At 41.3% G+C, this 24,578-nt stretch overlaps 2 protein-coding genes across 5 annotated transcripts; both read right to left on the minus strand.

Annotated features, from left to right (window-relative positions):
• Positions 1–312: 312 nt before the first annotated feature.
• LOC125283954 (E3 ubiquitin-protein ligase RNF4-like) lies at positions 313–8,501 on the minus strand. 3 transcript variants are annotated; one of them, XM_048227561.1, is made up of 8 exons: positions 8,401–8,501; positions 7,365–7,454; positions 3,521–3,650; positions 2,901–2,977; positions 2,765–2,777; positions 2,421–2,526; positions 1,581–1,632; positions 313–917 (listed from the first exon to the last, which is right to left on the minus strand). In XM_048227561.1, exons 2-8 carry the CDS (start codon positions 7,374–7,376, stop codon positions 768–770), a joined length of 540 nt encoding a protein of 179 aa, XP_048083518.1. In that variant the 5' UTR covers positions 7,377–7,454; positions 8,401–8,501; the 3' UTR covers positions 313–767. The 3 variants fall into 3 exon arrangements, with proteins under 3 accessions (XP_048083518.1, XP_048083509.1, XP_048083527.1); XM_048227552.1 differs by having other exon boundaries at positions 7,365–7,468; XM_048227570.1 differs by lacking the exon at positions 8,401–8,501 and adding an exon at positions 6,573–6,624 and having other exon boundaries at positions 7,365–7,468.
• Positions 8,502–8,910: 409 nt separating this feature from the next.
• Positions 8,911–23,804, minus strand: sesn3 (sestrin 3). 2 transcript variants are annotated; one of them, XM_048227473.1, is made up of 10 exons: positions 23,544–23,804; positions 17,270–17,335; positions 16,982–17,197; positions 16,523–16,705; positions 16,059–16,268; positions 15,572–15,704; positions 12,190–12,308; positions 11,890–12,080; positions 11,654–11,798; positions 8,911–11,271 (listed from the first exon to the last, which is right to left on the minus strand). In XM_048227473.1, the coding sequence occupies exons 1-10, from the start codon at positions 23,622–23,624 to the stop codon at positions 11,185–11,187; spliced, it is 1,431 nt and encodes a 476-aa protein (XP_048083430.1). In that variant the 5' UTR covers positions 23,625–23,804; the 3' UTR covers positions 8,911–11,184. The 2 variants fall into 2 exon arrangements, with proteins under 2 accessions (XP_048083430.1, XP_048083422.1); XM_048227465.1 differs by having other exon boundaries at positions 16,982–17,335.
• Positions 23,805–24,578: the final 774 nt, after the last annotated feature.

Here is a 24,578-nt window from a genome sequence, read left to right on the forward strand (position 1 = left end):
TGCCTGAAGTGAGGATCCAGCTCTAAGATTCCTTGCATTATAGAAAGTAAAATCTTAAAGGGGACTTGGGGGTTAGTTTTAAACATGCCCTAGTTAAAAAAAAATATAGGAGAGTAAGGAACTTATGTTAGAATGGCTTTTACCCTTATACAATAACATACTAACTCAGTGATCATTGCTTATCTTATCTTAAAGATAGATCTAATTATAATCAAATTCATTCAGCCAATTCAAATTGCTGCTTCAAGTGTTCTGTCTGTGCAAAAAAATACAGTTCTGACTAAACTCAACTCAAAGCAGCTCAAACTGAGCAATCTTTTCCCATCGGGGTGGGTGATTTTATTGGCAAAAAAACCCCCACACAATTCCACTACACAAAACACTCCAGAGCATCACCAGATGAAGGAAACACTGAACTGAATTAAGAATGTTTAATTCTCGTATGTTTTTCATTAATACAACTATATTTAATTTTTAATAGAAATCATCAAATATAAATAAACACAAAAATAATCACAGAAATGCAAAACAATTACCAACACACAGAACAACACATAGTGCGTTCTGAAAAACAAATGCACAACCCACGCACACCAACTAGGTTTTTAAACTTGCCTACAAAAGGAAAAGACAAGATGACCAATTATAGTGACTTTCTTTCCTCCGGACAAGGTATTGCTTTCTGGTTTTGTGCATGTGTGTGTTGTGGTGGCAAGTATGGGATAAAACATATTTACAGATATATGCACATCATCCTCCTACACAAGTCAGAAATAGATGGGATGGTACTGTTTGCGTGTCAGCTTGGTTTGGCACTTTGGGCAGGCGTGGGTCCGGTCAAGGGACTTGCACAGGCATTCCTTACAGAACATGTGGCCACACAGAGTAGATACCATTCCTCTGCCCCTCTGCACAATCTGGAGGGGAAAAAGGAAAACATTTCAGAGTGAGATTAAAGGAACTAAGTGCAGTTTTTAGTTGAAACATTAAAAGACCTAGAAATAGCAACGGAATCCTTCTGATGTGATGTCAAATAAATCACCTCAGCTCTGTGTTGTCCAGATATCCACTAAAGTTAGCATGCAAACCAGACAGAGCTTAGCCCACTCTCCTGTTATACCACTTTGTACCATGTGAGGCACCAGATCAAATACTATGCAAGTCAATGGAAGAGTGCAGTCATGAACAAAATGGTGCATTCAAGATCACTTGAATCCTACATGACAAGCACAGATATAACAGAAAAATTATCATGCTCAAGCCAGTGACCTACAGGCATCCGAGTGCAACTACCGGCATTTTAACAATGGAACTTGGATTCATTAGTTTTCTACTTCAAAAGGAAAATGTATACCGATTTTCCATTTAACATATGGTCTGGTCTGTTTATGTATTGTATACATTTTAAACTAAGCAAATAACTAAAATGCTAAAGGTTTTCATTAATATTGAAACTCTTTTTAAGGCCAATAATTTCTAAATATATTCCAACAACAACACAGTTTCTGTTTGCATAGTTAAGGCGGGCTTATCCATTTTAACAGGGTGGATGAAGACTGGACCTTGCTGCGAGTACTTACCTCAGCATATGTACTGAAGCATACCTGACAACTCACTTCACCTGTTGTAGACCTATGAAACACAATCTGATTTTATTATCCAGGATTTCGATGTGAATCATTAACTTCGGACCTACATGTTATCCATTAACCTAAGATAACCATTATTAACCTCATATCAGTGATCAAATCCATGAAGTCATATAAGCACATGTATGTTCTTGGTCACACTAAAATATTTAAGGTCCTTATACATGAAACTCTATATCCATCTGATCCATCCGCCTTTCAATCCCATCACCTTATAATACACAGCAGGTCAGTATAGCACTCCATGCACAAAAGAAAAAAAACAGTCCACACACAAAAATTATTTATCATTGACACCAAGAGGCAACATTTTCAGACATGGTCTAATTAAGGAACATGGCATGAGTAAGAGTGGGTTGGTAAGAATATTACCATGTCTGTGGTTTGGCCACAAGTAACCACAGCCACGGGTTCATTTCAAATAGTTTCAATCTTAGACGCTGCACATCACTCGAGAGCCGAAAGCTTATGTGCTTGTGCGTACAATCATTTGTATAGCCTACTTCTATACGTCACATGCTAAATTGAATATTCACTCCATTCCATTTCCTCCATTTATCACCCTGTAACTGTCAAAAGTGACATTATGAAACCACTGCCCTCTCGTTTTGAATCAATGGAACATCAGAGTGATTACTAGCAGTGAAAAGTCCAAGTGAGGATGTCCTGGGAAATTCCCACTCCAGAATGTACCGGACCTTACTCCTGCATTGTATAATTACTCTAATGACAAACATTGAAATATGCAGAAAACATGTCTTAAGAGGCTACCTTAATCTAGAGTTCGCTCGGAGAGATGTAGTGGTGACTGGGGTCTCTTCTTCATCACTGATTAAAACATAGCCTTCAGCAGCTATGTTGTGATGGCTCCGTGGACCTGAGGAATGTTTACAATTATCTAGATTTATCCAATTTCACTCAAAATTCCCCCTACTGGCAAGGTGCGTTCATCAGTTATATACAATATAATAAATTATTGTTCTGTTATTAATATGGCTTAAGGCCAGTCATTTTCTTGTTTTATTTTGCATAAGCAAGCTGTCAGGCATGAGCACACTGATATATTAAAAAGCTATTTTTCCAAGAATCAATCTTTGTAAATATTTATTCATTACCTTCATCCACCAGCTGCCACAGCAGTGATCATCAGTTATGAAAGAGACAAAATATGTTATTAGACAAATCTCCATTAAATTCATTTCAACAGATGTCCAAAGATGGATTATTTATAATGATAATTTTGAAACCCACCACCACGCAGTCAGTATTTGTGAGGTCAACCACCGATGTTTCAGGGGTTTCGCTTGTTAGGTCCACAACCTCTTCACCTGCACATGAATACAATTACACAACTGACAAAACCCCCAAAAACGTCACATTAAACAAATGATTTATTTTTATTCTGACATCAAAATATCGATATATAACGATCACACTAAATAGTCAATCAAATTACACCCCTCCCTCCTGTGCTCTGAAACAAGGTGTTGATTTGCTGAAATCGTTTATGGCTGAGACTGAGCCATTACGTTTGTCTTCCATTAACAGAGCCAAGACTGTGTAACATACTTTCTGGAGCTGACACACAAAAAGAGCAAACTGGGGGACCACAATGAGAAATTTGCTAAATATGACAAAATGTGTATTGATTTGGACTCTGCTTTAGTCGTTTGAAGAACACCACCATAGGGCATTGAAAGGAAAATGTATTCAATAAGAATACTCCCATCAAATAATACCTGTAACCTACTGTGCCACCAGTATAATGTAGTAACTTAGATAATACTGTGCAAAATAGAGCTTAAAAAATGATAAAATTTCAGTTTAATCACACATTGGCAAAACTCCACTAGTATTTTTCAGGAACTTACCACGAAGTCTGTCATTCTCAACATCAATTGTCTCTGGAGGTTCTTCCGAGGTCATGCTGTTGGTGTTACGTCTACTCCTCTTGGACCCTGGTCTTGAGCATGCATCACCAACCCGTTTTTTCCTCTGAGTCTGTCATGATAAACAAATGTATGCAATTATATCAGGAAAGGTAGTGAAAGGTTACATTGGACAACTGTATAAACTATATGTTCCCTGCAACACATTATCCACAAATTCATTTCAATTATACCTCAAATTAGATAGATAGATAGATACTTTATTGATCCCCACAGGGAAATTCAATTCCATAGCAGGGCTCAAGACTAACGTTTCACTTTTTCAGGTGCAACCAAACTTTTTTACAGCAACGCAGCAGATAAGGATTATGTGTTATGAGACACTTTTCAAGCAGCTAAAGCTAAAGATGAAGAAATATGCTGGATCAGCAGGTAAGAGGAGACGGGAGTGCCACTCGCCTCGGCTAGACTAATTTCTGTCAATTAGGCCTTGCTACTAATCTCTTATCAGTGCAGTTTTATTGACCGGTAGCCTCATTTATTGTGATGTCCAAGTCCCACGTTACTGTTTCTTTCACGCATGCAGTGAGTGATTTGGATCAGGGGTGGCACGGGGTGGCCACGGCCACCTCAACAGAAACTCTGGCCACCCCTGTGGCCACCCTGGCTATGTGGCCGACGGAGGCAAAATGTGTCCAAATTCACACCCATTATTCTGTTGAATTGCTCACGGAGTACTTATCACACATGTGAAAGAGCAGAACCTGAGCTTTCCAATGATATTAGCGGCTAGGTGTTGTGATAAACGGTTCGCGAGAAAATGAACGTTGGATATAGGCTACATGACATTTAATAATATTTCCATTGTGCACACACCGCTTTGTCCATCTCCACACCCATTACTCTAAGTGGTATATCTCACGAACACCTTGGTCAAAACATAGCAAACTATATATCGAAATAAACAGCAGACCTTACTAAATAACGGCTTCTACACACAGTTGCGTTCCGTCAACGCATGCCAGTGGGTGTTCCCGACGGTAGCTATGCAAATGACTGAGTATAACCATAATTTGATTGGTTGGTGCAGTCCGTCGATTGGCTTGATTGGCCGCTGCCGTCTGTCTGTGCAACAGCTGAACTTCTCAACGCGAGCTACGGGAGAAACGTAACGGCTCCTACACACAGCTGCGTGCGTTGCGGTGCTGGAGACGCATCCCATTCACTTTACATGGGCTCACGTCATCCGTTGCCGAACTGAATTGTGGGTCCGTTGCGTCGCGTTTCTCCCGTTGCTCGCGTTGAGAAAGAACGCAACTGTGTGTAGGAGCCGTAAGAGGATATGAAGCATTCCTCTGTACAGTAAGCGGATCCCGAGTAATCCGGTTTTGAAATTGCAGCAAAATTCTACATGTTATCCAACTTTGGGCTGAAATTGTAATATATTGTAATAGCAGCCCAAAACAATGAACTTCCTTTCCAAATCAAAAAATCAAAAGTTGGTCATGGCATGCACAGATCAACAGTGCTTTTCTACCAGCATGCTTCATGTGGCATGGATGCAGCACAAAGTATTTTTACCTAACATAAAGGCTGACAGGCTAGACTGTCTTAAAACGATATAGCCTAGCATATGAAGAGCTCTTTTCTAAGACGCTATAAATCCAAGTCATGTTATTTAATTGTGTTTTTCAGGTAATATCAATAAAAGTGCAGTTGTGTTGTTTTAATTGAGTAAATAAATTGTGACCGCAGAGAGGGTGTCCATTTCACTCAACGTAGGCAAAGTGTCCCATAATTGGAATCAATAGGTGTTGCATTTTATTTATGCACATTAGGCTACCACGGATGTGCATCACTAATTCCCATGAGTTGGATGGAAACGCTGAGGTTGTGACTGTAGCTAGTCGTCTCGGTTGTTTTCCCATGATCATGAATTAATTGTGTTGTTTTCCCGAGATCACAAATGAATTATTTTGATATCTCAAGATAACAAGGTGAAAAAAATAATGATATGACATGGCCTCACTCGGCTTCCGTACTATTCCACTTGCATGTGAGAAATCTTTCTCACATATGAAAAATATAAAGACAAACCTGCGCTCACGTTTGAGGGCAATTCCGCGCAAAACTGTCACATCCATAACGGCAACACAATGCCATGGTATTTAGTTGGCGTTATGGATATATGAGTTTTGAGTGGAGTTGCCCTTAAATGATGACAGCCAATTCTTGCATGACACTTCACCTCACTGAATATGAGCAGGCCAGACTCCAAGGCCATCACCAAATCTAATCTCTGGTAGGCCTAATGTTGAATTTCGCCAATGACATGTCAATGAAAATTGAGTGTTGTATTGTGAACTATGATGTTACTTTGCATACCAAAGGACACTGGCAAAATAGGGGGTGGTGTTTAGCCTACATGGGAAGCCTAAGGCCTATAGTATACTTATGTCATTCCACTTTACATTTCAAGTTACTTTTGCACATTACTTTTAAAACTAGTAGAAAATGTATTAAAACATCCTCTGTTGAATGAAAGTAACTGTATGTTAAATATCCAAACTTTTTCTTGTAATTGTCTTTATGAGGCTCTTCTGAGATTAAAAATAAATAAATTTGGTAAAAGTGTCTCTCCAGGCAAAAAAGGTTGCCGACCCCTGATCTAGCTTCATGGACATAGGCTAGGCCTACTAAATAAATAATCTCTCTCTCCTGACGCGGGCAAACACACACACATTGACACAGACGTGTTCAATCGGTTTAAACCCTTGATATCTGTCTGTTGCCTAAATTACAAATGTTCATGAACTAGACCAGAAAGTTGAAAGAAAGTTGAAATTATCATTAGGCCTATAACATGCATCCACGAACTTAACAAAAATGCATCTGTATACACGATCCTGTTTGATTTAGGTTAGCTGTTTGGCTGCGCTGTGTAAAAAGAGAATGGAATCCACCGTTCCAGGATATAATCTATTTCGACGCGCCTCCAGCACCTGACCAGCAGCTGAGCTAAAAGCGCGCTCACTTGATGCACTTGTTGCAGGAATGCAGGTTGCAGCGCACCCTCTGTCACGCGCCTGTGTGAGAGGGAGAGGGGAAGAGAAGATGGAAGGTCTTGTAGACTAATCATCATATCGTAACCTGTTTTATGCAGTTAAGAGAGATTGCAAGAAGGTGTGTGTTGCACTTTATGTTCTGTAGCCTACATTATTAATAACTGAGAACTTTGTGAGAAGAAGTGCTTTGTCAATTTTTGACCCGCCCCGCCCGCAATATTTTCCGATTAAGCTTACCCGCACCCGCCCGACCCGCGGGTTTCCGCGGGTAACGGGTTGACCCACGCAACACTAGTACAAGGATACAAGGAAGTTTATAGTCACATGCATATAGTTACTGGATGTAAGAAATGCAGTGAAATTATGTCTGGTGTCAGCCTATTTGTGCATTTATGGGGGGGGGGGAAGCTTCCTCATGAGACAATGTGCTGTGTATGTAGGGGAGGGGGGGGGGGGCAGTGTACTGCAAGTATGGTGAAGGGACTTACTATTGCAAGCAGAGTACTGTATGTAAGATGTATGTGAGTGATCACAGTGTAGATGTGTGTGTGGGCGGGAGGGGAGTGGAGCAGTGACTACAGATACCCAGATATTACTAGTACCCAGATAAGTTACAGTTAATTTATTTAGACATACATATGCCTTTCTGTGCAGAAAATTGAACGACTTAGGTAAAAAAAAGTGTAGGCCTACTAACTCATTTTCAATGACTCAAAATGCAGTGTCTCAAAGCTGAACGCTCTGTTTGCATTAATACTTACGGTGCCACTCATGTCAGTGTCATGTAGATTCTGTTGGATGCTTTATATCCAGGAAACTTGTCACCTCCGTGGGCACTTGAAATATTTCAACTGGGGGGAAACAACTGCTTAGAATAAACATACAGATCAAATTAAACACGTTGTGTCAACAAACCACCTCGGTCAGGCAGCCCAAATCCAGTTGGCAAAGGCTGATGAATATCAATTTAGGTAGCATTCAACTATAGCATTTGAAGTGGCTGGCTAAGGTGGCTTACTATTAGTTTGACATATTTGACAGACACCTCCCTGACAGTATTTCAAGATGTCAATTACAGCATACCGTTAAGTGTTGTAGGCCCAAGGGTAACCCTATATTTCAACGATAATGTGACTAACTAGTCATCAACATCAACCGTTCCGTTAATGTTAATCAACATAGCTAACGCTAACGTTACCTTTGTCTTTCAGTTTTGTTTTCCCTAACGCTAAAGCTATCTATTCCATCAATTAACGAAATAGTTGACGTGGCAGGGACCATTAATTGAACTCAGGGGTTATAAATATCTTCATATCATTCTAATGTTAATCAACACACAAGTAACATTAGGTAACGTTACAGCTAAATCCAAAGTGTTCCAGGTTGTAGGCAACATTAGCTAGCAGCTAACGTTAGCTAACCCTAAACAACCTCGAATCGGCAACAAAAGGTATAGACTAGCTTCTTTAAGTTACGATAGGTAAGAAATTCAAACAAACTATCTAAGCCTATGTTTGAGATATCCATGAGTTGCGTGTTGCATCCCTTCTCGAGTTTAACGTTGCTTACACAACGCAGCAACGTTATGAATTGTAAGGCTAGCTGGCTATCTCTTCTAATTCCATCTGACGACCTAGCCAGCTAATGTTAGCAGCGACTGGTAGTGACATTGTATTTCAGTAAATTAAGTGAGACAGTGACAATATTAATAACCAACAAGGCCATCCTTCTTTCATTAACACCTAAATAAATTAGAAATAACAATTTAAAACAATTGTGTTTAATCTGGCAACTTACATTATGTCGTGAAACAATCCATTTGTCGTAGTCTCTAACGTCAGAAAATTCAAAAACTACTCTGACTACGTCTTGTTCTTGTCAGTCTTGTAGCTTGTCAGCCACTGTGTAAATTAACATTTACTGCCACCGTCAGGATTGGAGTAGCCATGGCAATGGCATAAACTTTCCCTCAGGGGATGGGCAAGGTACCTATTTTAATCAATAACAGAGTAGACTGTATATATGATATATAGGTTTGTGTTTTATACAGTCATTGCTATCAATTATTTGTTGTATGTGTATGCTTCTGTCAGTATATCATCCTTTACTAAACAGTTATACCAGACAGTTGATAAAGTATCTTGGTTATAGTGGGTGCATATGTGGTCATATGCCACTTTGGAATTAAAGGGCAATGTCTTTCAAATGTTGAATACAAAGTTTAATACACAATGTCTATGCAGATATTATTTCAAAAAACAAAACAATATATTATGTTAATTACTCAATGATGCACTGCAAAAGTTGAGCGAAAACTTTTATTACAGGTCTTTAATTTGGTTTTGGTAAAATAATCAGGCAGAAAAAATGCCACTGGTAGACTCTTACACTCTATACAGAAAAAAACTTATGGCGGGCGGCACTGTTGGTAGTGGTAGACAGGTACACGTTAACCATAAACCACAGAAGAGATATGTACAACATATACATGAATTTATTTCTGGATATCGCATTTTAACAATATACAATGAAATGTGCATCAAATGTGCAACTGTGATGGTGTTAGCTGTGCACCACAACTTTCAAAATAAGAACTTCTTAGACTGTGTTATGCTTTGTTTTGTAGTGATAAATACAGCTTAGTAATAATTTACAATCAAACAAATATTCAAATACTGAACATGGACAAACACATAAGAAAGAAGAAAAAGAATAGAAGTATTTTTTTGGTTTGGTTACATTGCACATGAAAAGCAAATAATTGGTCAACAGCAGCATTATATGGTCACTGTGTGGAGTGTCATCACAGCATGTTACAAATGTCGTAACCTTTGGTGCAAATTTTGAGTTCACAGCATCTTTATCCATCAGTTATACGATACAATACACACATAGTCCACTGATATCCCCCAAGTACACCTGCTTATTTAAACAAAACATCTCTGTGTGAACTCCAAACCATATGGCTGTAAGGCACGTAAACACAGAAACACAGTCGAAGAGGTCAAGGGGATGTCTAGCTGCCCTCTCAGGGTTTTCAAACATTACATTCTTTCGATATTTAGAGTAATTGTGCAGTAAAGGAGAGATGGATGTATGAGGGAAAAACAAACATAAAATGTCTCTCATAAGGCAATCAAATACAGGCCACCAATGCTCAAAACAGGTGCAGAGAGGCATTTCTGAATGGCCAACATGTAGGAACCTGAAGCAGCGACAGGCTGTGGCTAACAATGGGTTCCACTCATGCTTATTAAGAAGATAAAGCTAAATTTGGGCATTTGGTTGGGGGGAAAAGAAATTAAACCACTAAGGAAATTCTGCTCTGATGTCTGTGGCAACAATACAGATGACAATTTTTACTTTGGCTTGCTGTAAACAACATGAATCCATCTACCCTGCCTCGTACAATACAGTATGTACAGACTAATGCTGGTGTGAGGAATGTTTTCTTGGTACACACTACCCTCCCATTAGGATTAACCGAGCACAATCTGACCGTGCACATCCCTTCACCACTAGTCTACCCTGTTCAAGTGGTCACCCCCAAGATTATGTAACAAAGCACACAGGATCTCATTCTAGTGCCATGAACATGACAATGACTGCTATTAGCTACCCTGGCAACCATAGACCCCGGATCTTATTAGTTCGCCTTTGGGATGAGAAGGATCTGAAGGTCAATATCATGTATCAGTGACCACAAAGTTCAGCAGTTAACAGCTTGAAATTTTAACTTAAATTAAAAGTTCATTGTGGCCAGAAGAAGGGATACATCATTGTTGCAGGTCATTGTTGATCATTTGCTCAGTGGGTATTTAGATGAAAGAAAAAAAGCTTTTTTTTTCCAGTGAAGACTACACGCTCAACTTTTTTCAGACTAAACATACTCATCAGTTCAACTGCCCTTTAAATGGATACATCAGTCCCTCCAGTATCTTCAGATGGTTTGTTGTGAATATTGAAGACAAAAAATCTCCTTTAGGAATTCTTGAAAATTGCAGAAATAATGCAGAAATTCCATGACAGCATTTTTGCAGTGATATTGCAATATTACGAGAATCTGTAATTACAATTAGCAAAATTCCAGAGGAACTGGACAAGGTGTGGTAGATAAGGCCAGTCCATCACAAATACTGTGAATGATCAGGACTATTATCTTTGTTGGCTCGTTGCTGTCATTTTTCTTTATTTTCAGTTCAGTCTGGTCTCTGAAGAAACTCATTAACTAAATAATATTACTCTTCAGGCAACTTTAATATCTTGTATTTATTTACCATATACATTTTTTAAAAAATCTAAGGAGAAATATTGCACTTTGCACATTTTTCAGTACACAAATAATACTGATACCAGCACTTCAATGTACCCTCATTTCACACTTATAGTGTTCGGCATAAGACTGCTGGGCTTTAAAAAATGGGAGGGCTTTTCCTTCTTGTAGTGTTTCAAACCACCAGTGCCCCGGTAGAGATAAAATACACAAAAAAAGGGGGAAAAAAGAGAGTGTGGGGCGGTAAAAACAGGCATCTAGGTTAGTAGTGACAGAGGGAAGTAGCTCAGAAATGCCTTTTTGTCCTGTCAGGTCATGTACTGTGTGATTGCACGAAGAGCGTAAAGCAGTTCCGCCTGCATTCGAGCCTCCATCAGAAGAAGATTCACATGAACCTTGGGGAGGGGAACGGCAAAATGAAGGTCATTTAGTTATTCAGACAGTATCAGTATCACTAGCCAATATGTGATTTACTTTGTTTACTTTTTACCACAATTATTATCCGATGTCTGTTGTTATTTCATTGTTACTGTAATCTCAGCTTCACTGAAAATGAGGACTCTCCGAACCTCAGAGAATAAATAAGGGTTGAATGAATGAATACATGAATGATTGATTTTAATTGGTTCCTTTTCCTTGAGTTAGAATGTGTAAATCAATGAGCCTATAGAGACATATCATTTATGTCACAAATCTAAATCATAGACACACAATCAAACACAATGACACACAGACACACAATCGCATCCAGGCACACAGACACACACTGAAACACACCTTCTCAGAGTGGCGGAACTGATGCCAGTAGCGGTCATACATGCGACGTGTGGTCCTCTCAGGATAGCAGGTCACAGTCTTAATGTAAACTTTCAGGTTGCGTTCCAGAAGCTGATTCACCTCTCCATAATCGTAATCATCATACCTACACACAGAGGTCCCATGAATTAGACTTACATAATCAAAGGCAACAGTGCTGCTCATCTGATGCATTTTACCATGTTGGTGTTTCTTACCTGATACCATACATGCAATGGACATAGTTAAAAAGGGCTCTCCGTAGCATGCTGGTGTCCACACCCTCTCGGCTGGCCATGTTGTAGTAGGTTAAATCACAAGCGGTCCTGAATTTTTCATCCAAGAGCAGGCCAATGTCTGAATACAATCTGTTCACCAACGAGAATCCATGATCTTCCCATGAATAGTCCTACAAAGTAAGAGGCATGCATCTTAAACAATCAAATTATTATTTTATTCTAATATACCTGTAAAAACACACAGATGTACATATGCTGGACAGTACACAATTAAAATACCTGTGCGCGAAATGTTGGTGGGTTGTCCTCTCCTCGTCGGGCAAAGTCTTGATAACCAAAGGCAGCATCTTCGACAAAACGTGAAACTCTGGACGGTGAAATCATTTGGTCATCAAAGTCTGTTCAGGCACAAGCAGACACTAATTTCACCTCAGACAAAAAGACGGATACATGATAAGAAAAGTGATCATTTATTATTTTTTACATTTCGGTTGCTAAGATCAGCAAACAAGACAGTGAGTAACTGCTGCGTGACTTATCACTGAATCATGGCTCAACGATAACATCCCCGACTCTGCTATACACCTGGAGCAGCTAACGTGCTATCGAGCTGACCGAGCCGTAGCAGACAAAAGACGTGGTGGAGGAGTTTGTGTTTACACACATGATGCTTGGTGGCGAGACGCTATGGTAGTACACAGACACTGCTCTCCACTGGCGGAGTTTATGATAATTAAGTGCCGACCCTTCTACCTCCCCAGGAATTCATTAGCGATTCTGCTGGTCGCGTGTACATCCCCCAGCAACAAAAAAAAACAGTGACAGGAGCATGGCACTGAATGAGCTGTATCGGGCCGTCAGTGAACAACAAAGTGAACACCCGGATGCCTTCACAATCATCGCTGGAGACTTCAATCACGCCAATCTCAAAACTGTACTACCAAAATTTCACCAACATGTAAACTTCCCAACAAGAGGACAAAACAGCCTGGACCTTGTTTACACCCCACAGAAAGAAGCCTACAAAGCCAAACCCTCCCCCACATTGGGCAATCAGACCACATTAGCATCCTGCTGCTGCCCCCGATACAGACAAAGAGCAAAAGTCACCAAACCGGGTTCTGAAGGAGGTCAGAATGTGGCCGGAGGGGGCCGCCTCACAACTTCAGGACTGCTTTGAAACAACAGACTGGGATATCTTCAAACAGCTGCCACCCACAACAACCACATTGACATTGAGGAATACACAGACACTGTGACCTCCTACATCACCAAATGCATCGATGATGTTACAGAAATAAAACACATCACCACTGGCCAACCAGAAGCCATGGCTGACAGGAGACGCCCACAGACTGCTGAGGGCCAGAGACAAAGCCTTCAGAGCTGGAGATGTAGCTGGCCTAAGAACAGCGAGGGCTAACCTGTCCCAGGGCATCAGGAAGGCAAAAAGGATTACACAGACAAAATAACAACACACTTCAAAGACAGCAGAGATGCACAGAGCCTATGGCAGGGCATACAGGCCATCACTGACTACAAGCCTGCGCCCACGGAGCTGTGAGAACAACACCTCTCTGCTAAATGACCTGAACAGTTTTTTCGCCCGCTTTGAAGCACAAAATGACACTCACCCACAGAAAACCCCACCTCCCCCACGACCAACCCCTGTACCTGTCCTCTGCCAGCTGAAGAGGACACTAGCCACCATTAACCCACGCAAAGCAGCAGGCCCAGACAACATACCAGGACGAGTGTTGAAGGACTGTGCAGAAGAGCTGAAGGATGTTTTACAGACATTTTCAACACCTCTCTGGAGCAAGCAGTCATCCCATCACTTTTCAAAATGCCACCATCATACCCGTGCCAAAGAAATCATCACCATCATCATGCTTCAATGACTACCGTCCTGTAGCACTCACCCATAATCATGAAGTGCTTCAACGGCTAGTCATGTCACACATCAAAGCCACCCTACCCCCACCCTGGACCCCTTCCAGTTTGCATACCGAGCCAAACGATCCACGGAGGATGCAATCTGCTCTGCCCTCCATCCAGCCCTCACCCACTTAGACAATAAAGACTCATATGTGAGAATGCTGTTCATAGACTTCAGTTCAGCATTCAATACCATAATACCACAACAACTCATCAGCAAACTGGACAAGCTAGGATTCAGTACCTCCCTCTGCAACTGGCTGCTGGACTTCCTGTTGCAGAGACCACAAGCAGTACGTGTCGGGGACAACACCTCAAGCACTCTGACCCTGAGCACGGGGGCCCTCAAGGGTGTGTGCTCAGCCCCTGCTCTTCACACTGCTAACACATGACTGTACAACCACTCACAGCTCCAACCATCTGGTGAAGTTTGCGGATCTATTAATAACATTGGTGGGCCTCATCACTAAGGGCTTATGAGGCTCACTACAGAGAAGAAGTAGACCTGCTGGCTAAATGGTGCAAAGACAACAACCTCCTGCTAAATGTCAGCAAGACCAAGGAGATTGTTGTCAACTTTCAGAGAGGCCACAAACAACTGCCACCACTGTCCATCGACGGAGATGCTGTGGAGAGAGTGAGCAGCACAAAATTTCTGGGGGTGCACATCAGCAACCCACCTCTCCTGGACCACCAACACAGCATCACTGGCTAAGAAAGCCCAGCAGCCTCTACTTCTTGCGCAAATTGAAGAAGGCAAGTGCCACGCCTCCTGTCATGACTACATTCTACAGAGGGACCATCGAGAGCATCGCCTCCAGCAGCATCACAGTGTGGGGCTGAAGCTGCACAGATCAGAACAGGAAGACCCTCCAGCGCACTGTTAACACAGCTAAGAGGATCATTGGAGCACCACTCCCTCCCTGCAGGACATTTACACCACCCGCCTCACCAAGAAAGCACTAATGATTGTCAAGGATACAACCCACCCTGCACACAAAAACTGTTCAGCCTCCTGCCCTCTGGAAAGCGGTACAGGAGCCTCCGCCTCCCCGCACCACCAGACTGGCAAGTAGCTTCATCCACCAAGCAATCAGGATGCTGAACACTCTACCCACTCTCCCATCACTGACAGCCCCCCACTCCACCAGCCAGCCAGGAACCCAGGAAACTAGGATCCTGTCTACCTACCCCCCCCCCCCACCCCCACCCACACACACCGCCCTGTGGAACTGCACTGTGACTGCGCAAGAGCCTAACGTGGTTGCTGCTTCACATCAAGCCTGATATACTTGAAATTACTGCATACTGCATATCAATGTAAATATACAGGTCACACAAGCACAAGTTTAAACTTCATGTAACTGTTAAGACTATATAAATATACAACACAACTACCTCTATTTTTTTTATATATATGTCCTATATTTCTATTTTGATACATACATGTTCTATCTTTCAGTCTTGCACTTTAATTTAATGTTTATTGTCTATGGCTATGTCTATAGTATGTCTATGTCTGTATTTAAAGCATGTCTATGTCTGCATGGGAAAGTAAGAAACGAAATTTCAATTCTTTGTATGACCAGTGCATGTAAAGAAATTGACAATAAAAGCCGACTTGACTTGACTTGACTTGATTTTGTCACATAAAGCTTCTTGTAACTTCCAAACAAGTTCAATTCTTTTTGTGGTATCATAGTGTATGTGTCTGTTGTGGTACCTGTAGACCCCACAAAAAGGCTCTCCTTTTTCTCCTTCTCGAAACGGATGACCATCTCCTCCTCGGAGGCCTCCTCTTCCTCCTTCTCCTCACGCAGCCTCCTCATCCTCTCCAGAAGAGACTCCAACTCGCTCTAAAACAAACACAGTGGTGCTCAATCCTGTTATGTGTACATCCAAAACACACACACACACACCTTACCAATGTCGTTCTTTTCACTTGCACACCATGGGTGATGTAAGATAACTACAGTTATCAGAGCTCAATTTTGTCACGGTCTGTCCATTTTTTGTTTCTCCATGTAAATATGAGTCGCCATCATACATGTAACACCTAACTTTGCCATAATAATTTGAACTGACATCCAGGGTAAATAATCTCATTGTAGTGTATTGAATTGACCCATAGACTATGTGTTTCAACTATCTCACCAGAACATCTTACCAGGCTTTACGCTGGTATTGCTCATCAGTGAGTGGGCACTCACCTCCGGACTTTTGCTGAGAAGGATATCCTGCTCCAATTGGCCAAATCCAGTAAGCTCACAAGTGCAGTAGGAACTGACCGGAGTTAGCGTGTCAGGGTTGATGCCACTGCCAAAGATGAAGCTGGCCAGTGCGTGAAAGTGCGCCAACAAAACAACAGCATGGACCAGCTCAGCCAGAGACCAGCTGTTCTCCCCAGTCTTCAACAGGGCCTGAAAAACAATGACAATGAAACACTAGTGTAAGGATATTGTTTGCCATCTTTCAATCTGCAATCTTTCATTCACTCACAAGGTCTGACAGACTTTATTCAGTTTTTTTTATGTATTACTGGCTGAGTATGTGTGATGATGGTGTATTAAAATATGCATGACTATGTTCTTGATATAATATCCATTACACCTTCATACTCTGCTATGATTGGACAGTAGATAGTTCAGTGAAAGCATAAATTACATTACCATACCTCTATATGTTCCTTGGTAATGAGCCATGGTCTGTGCGCAAGTATTTTGTTGAGAGTGTTGAGATTTCTTAATTTCTCGTTGGCATATTGCAGTCCTTTCAGCCACTCCAAACAAACTCCTATCCGGTAAAACTCCTGCACATGCAGTAAAACCAGGAACCAACACTGATGCCGCGCGGCTGCCTACATTCAATACAAGACACACACACACACACTTAATATGAGTATGAACTACAAACAAACTACCAATAAATTGCCAGCGATACTAACAGTATATCCCACATGAAAGATACAAAGTGAAATGCTACAAAGCAGATAACAGTGAAAGATACCCATTCCACCAATAAGATCAATGTGCCTCAAAAACAATAACAAGTGAAGAATCAGTGTGGTAATCTGTCATATTGTTAATAGTTAACAGCACATGCTGTATAAACCAGCTGCACTTTATGCTCTCACCATAATGGCAATATAGTGTCTGTAGTGGAGGGGTAAGGGCCCGTCTCTCCTCAGCAGGTAGAACTGGCAGCGCAGGAAAGCCTGCAGGTAGTGTGGATGCAGGCCCATCACTTGGGTCAGGTGATCCAGCCGGCCAGTGGGAGAGCAGAGCTCGGCTAACAGCAGTTCAGCGTGGGGCTCCACCACCCACATATCCAGAGACCAGGCCTCCACTATCTGTATGCAGAGAAAGAAGGGTAGTGAGTTTGTGTGTGTGCGTGTGTGTGTGTGTCTTATGCTGTCTCTTACCTCTTCTTCTGGTATGAAGGAGCTGGGGCCAGTGGAATACAGTCGATGGATACTTCTGCTCGGCTCCTGGGAAGACACAAGAGTGGTGTCTCAATATTAACTCACAGTCTATCAAAATGCCTTAGTTAATGACTCAGCTGAAATCATGGCAGATTGTGTGGAGTTACTCTGTTCGTCACAGACCTCAACCCTACCAGCTACAAATGGGAAGTACATCAGAAGTGATGCAATTAAAATGGGGAAACCTGTGCAAACCTGAGATGCACAAGCATTCATAAGGGAAACGATGTCCTTTACTTAGTTCAGGAAGTCTGACTCACTAACTGGCCGTGTGCATGTTGGCCAACATTTTAAGTCTCACAATCTTCAAAAGATGAAATCTGTCCTGATACAAAGTTGTTATCAACTCCCCTAACCTACATCAAAATTCCAAGACCATCTGGAACTAGATGTACCGCAGAGCGGTACAAAATATGACCGCCGCCCAGTCCAGCACATTTTTTCCACAAAAAGAAATCACGTTGAAAGGCCTATAGGATTCTAACTGTCTCACTAAATTGCATTATCCACACTCAATTCTCACTGGTATCTGCTAGACAACAAGTACCAAAACATGATTAGTTCATAGATTTCACATGTAAAATTCATTTTAAATTCACAACCCCACCTCCATCTTGCCTGTTCATAATTCTGAGAAATTCTTGATTGTTTGTGTTATGTTTATGTTATGTGTGTGGGTGTGTGTGTGTGTGTGTGTGTGTGTGTTGTGCTGTGCCTGTATGTGTGCCTGTGCATGCAAGCGTACATATGTCTACTGTGTGAGTATGTGTCATAATGCGATGATTACTGTGAATGTATGTGTGTGTGTGTGTGTGTGTGTATCTGTTTGTGCACATGTGTGCACATGAAATGGGTTAACATGACCCCTGGGGGCAAACATACGAACAAAACGAAAAATGACGGTTCCATGCTATCCATGTGGGGGTACATGCCCACCAAGTTTTGAGTACCCCGGCCTTTCAGTGTCCCGGAATCCTTGTTGGTGTACGTCACTAAATGTACACATAAATTATTTTATTGTAAGGCCCCCATGAACGAAAAGTACACAAAACATTGGCATGCATTCGAGGGTGTCATAATGATCCTACACTTTTTTAATTTCGCGGCAGTTTTGACCTTGTCAGCCAGAGATATTGTGATGAAAACACCTAATTTTTTGCTTTTGAATTTTTAACTAGGTGGCTATACATGAAATAAGTGGTAATGGGATGGGTTGACATGCCCCTTAAGACCAACATACATAAAAAGGTGGACCTCCTAGGCCCTACGGTTCTCGAGATATTCACAGAAAACTGTCTCCGCCACCTACAGGCCAGTTGGTGTATAGTAACATAAATTAATTTATTGTGTGGCCCCCCCCCATGAACGGAATTCCACAAAACTTGACGTGCATACAGAGGGTGTCATAATGATCCTACACTTCCAATTTCGTGCAGTTTTGACTATGTTAGGTCACAGATACCTTCAATTACAACACCTCATTTTTACTTTTTTGTGTTTAACTAGGTGGCGCTATACATGAAATGAGTGGTTATGGAATGGGTTGACATGGCCCCTTGAGATCAACATACAAAAAAAAAAAGGTCTTCCTTAACCCTACGGTTTTCGAGATATTCACAGAAAACTGTGTCTGACCTACCCTCCTTTCGGGGGGTCCAGTCCAGCGGGGGGGCTACAGAAAAACGATGGTTCCATGCTATCCATGTGGGGTTATATGCCCACCAAGTTTCGTGTATCCCAGTCTTTCAGTGTCCCAGGAATCATTGACGGAAATTTGGGCATGCGAAAAAGACTGACTAAACCTATATGACCGCCGCTTCGCTGCGCGGCGGTCATAATAACAGTAAACTCTACTACCACTACCTAAGTTTCACACATATACGGTTAAGTAATATGAAGAATGAAAAAAAAAAAAAACATGCAAGTCTATTCAGGCTAAACACTGCAGCCTCTCCTTTGAATATGAACACAAATCTTCAGTTCAAGATTGACTGCCAATTAAGACCACAATGAAATATGAACAGCTCTATCTACTAATCCAAGGATGAAAATGAAAATAAGATGGGCCATGTCTGAGTAGTTAGCATGCAGAGCACAATGCCTCCAGTGTTTCCCATACATTTACTTATTTGTGGCGGTGGTCAATCAACATTGACCACCACACAATGATTTTCCAGGTTGTACTACATTGTGCTTAAATCTGGTTAGCATCATAACCACGCTGCGCTAATTTGTTAAAACTGTTGCATTCAAGTTAATTCTGCAAACCTACCACCACAAATAGAATACAATTTGTGGGAAACACTGGCCTCTGATTATTGAGGATCACATAAGGAGACATGAACTTAAAAAACATACATATGTCACAGTATTGAACATTGGATCAGAGTCGCTAGCTGATCAAATAATTGCAGCCTTTGCGATTGGCTAATTGCATTAGTTGAAATGGCAATGTCTCTTCGATAAATTTGATTAATCTTTCAGCTCTAGTCATAGGTCGGAAATCCTGTGCTATTCAAACCTTACTGTGAACTGACTACAAAATGCCTCTACAAAGCATCAGCATACATTCAGCACAATAGCAATACTTAGCTGGCACCAGTAATGAGCAGAAGTAGTGCTTATTATATTATCCATCATGTCACTTCTAACAATAACTAGCCTATTCAACAACAAACAATATGCCTAAGAACTAAACTCCTAAGAATTAGTCTTAGTGATTTTGTGAAAAGTAGGCTTCTTCATACGTCATTGACAGTTCAAATGGTGATTCAAAGCCAGAGTGTAATTAAATCTACTGTATGAGCCCCTGTAGAATTGCTCTCTAGAAGGCCCCATAAATGAAAAGATAAGATAAACGCAATATCAGCTGAGATGATTTTCCAGCATCTAACCACTGGCTGCCCCTCAGTTACCTCACATCATAAAAGCCAACGCACAGCAGACTGCCATAAAAAGCTGTAAGTCCACTGGAAACTGAACATTGTACCAGCACTTTGACAGCAGAGTAGTTACCAGTGGAAATATGCCAAACAGCCTGAAATGTACAGAGGGAAAGAGCTACCCAAATATTCTCATTAGTACACGCCTTGAATTCTATAGACAGTACAAATTAAGATAGAAATTAATGTCTCAAATTATTGTTGCTTTTTTTTTACATACATGTAACAAATACATTACATCTAACTAGAATTTTAACTCTAACTGATAACCCTCAACAAGTAGGCTAGAATATGTATGGCATGGTCCATGAAAGCAGTTAGTAGGTCTGATATGTAACAGGGACGTGATCCTGCGTCAGAAATGTTTACACAGAACTCCCCCCCCTGACACACACACACACACACACACACACACACACTCTCTCTCTCTCTCACACACACACGCGCATATGTACAGTTTACTCTGGTCCCTTCTCTCAATGGACTTGTCTGAAAGGCAAACAGACATTAAGCCAGTAGAACATCAGTCCCAGTGCCCAGACACTGCAAACAAAAGGGCCTGTAAGGCCCCCGCTAGCTTTTATGTGGTGTGACCGCATTCACACACGCGTATCAACATATTCGCACCATGTGTAGAAGTGTGTCAGTGTGTGTCCGCGTCTGTGTGTGTAAGCAGTGCGAGCGGCATATGTCCCGGTTAGGTAACTCCTCTCATCAAACACACTCACCCTCACACCGATCTAGCTCACACACAGCCTGTGCAGCCTCACCGGCTGCACACAAGGGGTTGACTAAACACAAATTAAATTATGCTGGCTTTTTTGAGATAACATTCATATCTTTGATGCGTGTTATATAAGCAACGTGGACAGTTATATCAAATTCTCAGTTAAGACACAGTCAGTGCTCCATAACCATGTGCAGAATATGCCCCTCAGCCTTCCTTTAGACTACATTTTAGGTTTCATGTCTTCGAATACTACTGAGAATACTTTTTCTGCATTATTTAAAATAAAACGACAATGATGTTACATTTTAGTGTAATAAGTGAATTATATATCAGACATTGGTGAATACTCTTCAACATTAATTTTCAAATCATAAATCCTGTTGCTGTCATACAGTCCTAGTCCATGACTTAGATCTCTATTTAAGCTTGTGTGATATGCCAGAGTGAGGCTGCTGAAGGGCTGAGCTTGGCACTTTTGATGTTGCTGGAGTTGGAGTGAAGCCAATCACAGTGTTCTGTCTGTGTTAATGCGCTGGAATGTGACTTTCTGTCCTCACTGAGATATAACTTAAACAACATCATGTGATTGTGTGGTGTCACAGTGTTTGGTGCTCCCCCACTGCTGTGGAATGTATTGATCTGTCTTGGCTTTGTACTAAATGTTTTCATGATAAAATTATGCCTAGTGTGAGTACATTATTACAGGACATTCAGGTTCTGGTTCTTATCCGCCGAGGGCAATCTTTTGTACTGAGGCTTTCATGCTGGCAGATTTCATTGTTTCATAGACCCAGGAGTTCTCCCGAGTTCTGCACTGTACCACACAAGTAAATGCAAGTCCCATGAAACAGAACTACTGTATGTACGTCTGCTGACCTGAAATCAGGGTCAGTGCCTCATGCATCAAATCAAGCACAGCTGGAAGAATAGGCAAAAAACTTAAATCAAGGTGCTTGATTCAATTTGACCTAGATAATTCTGGGCTGAATTTATACTGTGCCAACATATCTCTCAGAAGTGCAAAAGATATGATGCCCCACAGTACAGTATCATCAGTGCTACATAGAAACAATCCCAATCTTATTCACATTAAGTCTGGAGATTCATGGGTGCAACATCACTGTAATCAAGAACAATCCATTCCAAGAAACTGCAGTGTTGTGCAACATATTGCAAGGATGACAATGACAAAGCAAAGCATGCTTGATAGGACATCTGGCCAGTCTTAAGGGCTTTGCTGAAGTCCCTATTCACACACTTGTGTCCTATGAGAGGTGATAGGGTAGGAGGTTGTTTGTTACATGAGTGCCCATGTCAGTGAAACAAATGGAAGAGTTCTGTTGTATGAAGGCAAGTAGGAGTGCAATGGAAATATTCGGTTTGGAATGTCCATGTAAAATAACCACACGTCTGACTTACTACAAGTTGCAGGTATATGCGAACACCTACAAAAAAAATGTCAAAAAGTTCAAGAAGGAAGCCTCCATTTTGCACAACAGGGAAATGGTCTTTTATCAGCCTTTTACACTACTTGGAAAACTAATGACGGAAAGCGGTAACTAATGTGGTTGACTAAAGCTAACCAGTTTCACCACAAGGAACTAGTTATTTCAAATATAAAAGTATCATGATAAAGTTTACACAAACAGATCACAAAGAGCAAACAACAGGACATTTATCATTCAATTCAATATGATGAAAATTCCACGTCAACTAATATGCAATTAGACTTTGATGTTATTCCTTAAAGAATGAATTTCCCCTTGAGGATCAATAAAGTATCTATCTAAGATACTTTGTGAAGTACATGTGATAAAATGAATATATCGCACAGCATTTGGTGAGTGATGTACACCCACCAACTCAACTGCTATATTCTGTCATGCATGTGCTGGTGTTACTAACCATTTAAAACTAGGTCATGTGCACTACTTTCAGAGTGATGAATGACCTCTTAGAATAGCACCTCAGAAAAGAAGGCCAGGCTGAGAATTCCACCACCTTACCCCACCCCCTCAACGTCTCACTATTCTGCTGCAGTCACCTCTTTTGGACAAAAAAATATGTTTGTATTGTAAGTAACATTTTCCCTTTTAAAACTGCCCATGCAGTTATGCACAACAAATCATGATTGAATACTCTGGTGTTTTTTGACGTTTTGAGATAAACAGACCTTGTACTGTCGAGACTAATACACCAGATTTTCGCACAAATCCAGGATAGCTCATCCAGCTCACTCTTGTAGATATATAGCACGGCTAGTTTGTAAATCATTAGGTGATAATCGCACAAAGTGCTGACAGGATCAAAAGAAACCACCTGTGAATGCACCAGTAAAAAAACACTGCATCCTGAACTATGTTAGCCCTACCGCCTGGCTGGCTGGCTGAAGTGAACTGGGTGACGAACTTCTTCTCGCGAGTCAATCACACACTCCTCGTTCTTTATGAGGAGTTATCATAACTGTTAGTTTTACACAACAACTGTCTGAAACTTGTGTAACTCATACAGATTACAGTGTATGTGAAAGGAGATCACTTACCTTGTCGAAGATCATTTTCTGACAGACCGAGCAGATGGGATAGGTGCTTGGGGAGGCATGAGGGTCCGCGTTCACATTCATTCTGAGACTGTCGCCCAACGATTACAAATAATTATGCAAATTTGTGTTACGTCTCCAGTACCTTTGCTGGCACACACAGGAGAGAGACAGGGAGAGAGGGAAAGCCGTTGAGATGTTAGGGAGGAAGTTGTTGACTTGAGGTGATTCGGACAACCGGCCTCCCCTCCGCATGGCCTCTGCTCTCTGCAGGCAATCAACGCTAGTGCACCGTATCTGTTCGGGGACCGTGAACACCACGCCCCCTGGCCTGGGCACCAAGATCCACGCCCCCCTCCCCCCGCCAGTTGTGGGTGATTGGATTTAAATCCAATCGTTAGTATGATCAAGTGGCCATCAAGCAATAATATCATAAACTTTAAGGGACCATTGGGGCTATAACGTAATGAATAGCATTTGTGACACTTGATGATGACCTCCCTGCAAGTTTTACAGTAGGCCATCCATCTCCAGACAGTTGTCCATCTCTTTCAAACACAAACACTTGGAGGCCTTTAAGGAAAAAAGGCTACATTAATGTTTTGAATTGAACTAATTAAAAAGAGTCAGTTTAAAGCTTTTCATGACCTCAAAAAGTATCTGTAGTATACATTCGGCCTACAATGCAAATTCGTTTTTTTTTTTGTTTGGTCTGTTTTAAAGATGTTGATCAATGAATAATTTGGTCAAGACATCAACCAAAACTGTGCAAAATATATGGTAGGCTAAGTTGTGGTTATTGCTTGAATTTTAGGTAGAGAGTAGTAAAGAGGAGATAAATGCATCAGCAAACCCATTTGGCCTGTTTAATTGCTACCATAGCCAGCACAACTAATGTTAATTTAACCTTCAATGTCTGTGATAAGTAGCCTAGCACTATATTGCATCAGATAGCCTACAAACCATAAACCACACGGCATGCACTGCATCTTCAATACTGAATAACATCCACATCTCCACTTCAAACAAAGCATACTT

Source organism: Alosa alosa, chromosome 2 (assembly GCF_017589495.1).
Source record: "Alosa alosa isolate M-15738 ecotype Scorff River chromosome 2, AALO_Geno_1.1, whole genome shotgun sequence".
NCBI lineage: Eukaryota > Metazoa > Chordata > Actinopteri > Clupeiformes > Clupeidae > Alosa > Alosa alosa.

Excerpts from the sequence above, each read along its gene's own strand:
- LOC125283954 (XM_048227561.1), bottom strand. Across the intron at positions 2,978-3,520 it reads TGAGAATGACAGACTTCGTG|GTGAAGAGGTTGTGGACCTA; the intron begins GTAAGTTCCTGA and ends ATTCATGTGCAG. Across the intron at positions 918-1,580 it reads GCTTCAGTACATATGCTGAG|ATTGTGCAGAGGGGCAGAGG; the intron begins GTAAGTACTCGC and ends TTTCCCCTCCAG.
- sesn3 (XM_048227465.1), bottom strand. The coding sequence starts at position 23,624 with ATGAATGTGAACGCGGACCCTCATGCCTCCCCAAGCACCTATCCCATC. Across the intron at positions 16,706-16,981 it reads GACACTATATTGCCATTATG|GCAGCCGCGCGGCATCAGTG; the intron begins GTGAGAGCATAA and ends TATTGAATGTAG. Across the intron at positions 15,705-16,058 it reads TTCTCAGCAAAAGTCCGGAG|AGCGAGTTGGAGTCTCTTCT; the intron begins GTGAGTGCCCAC and ends TGTTTGTTTTAG.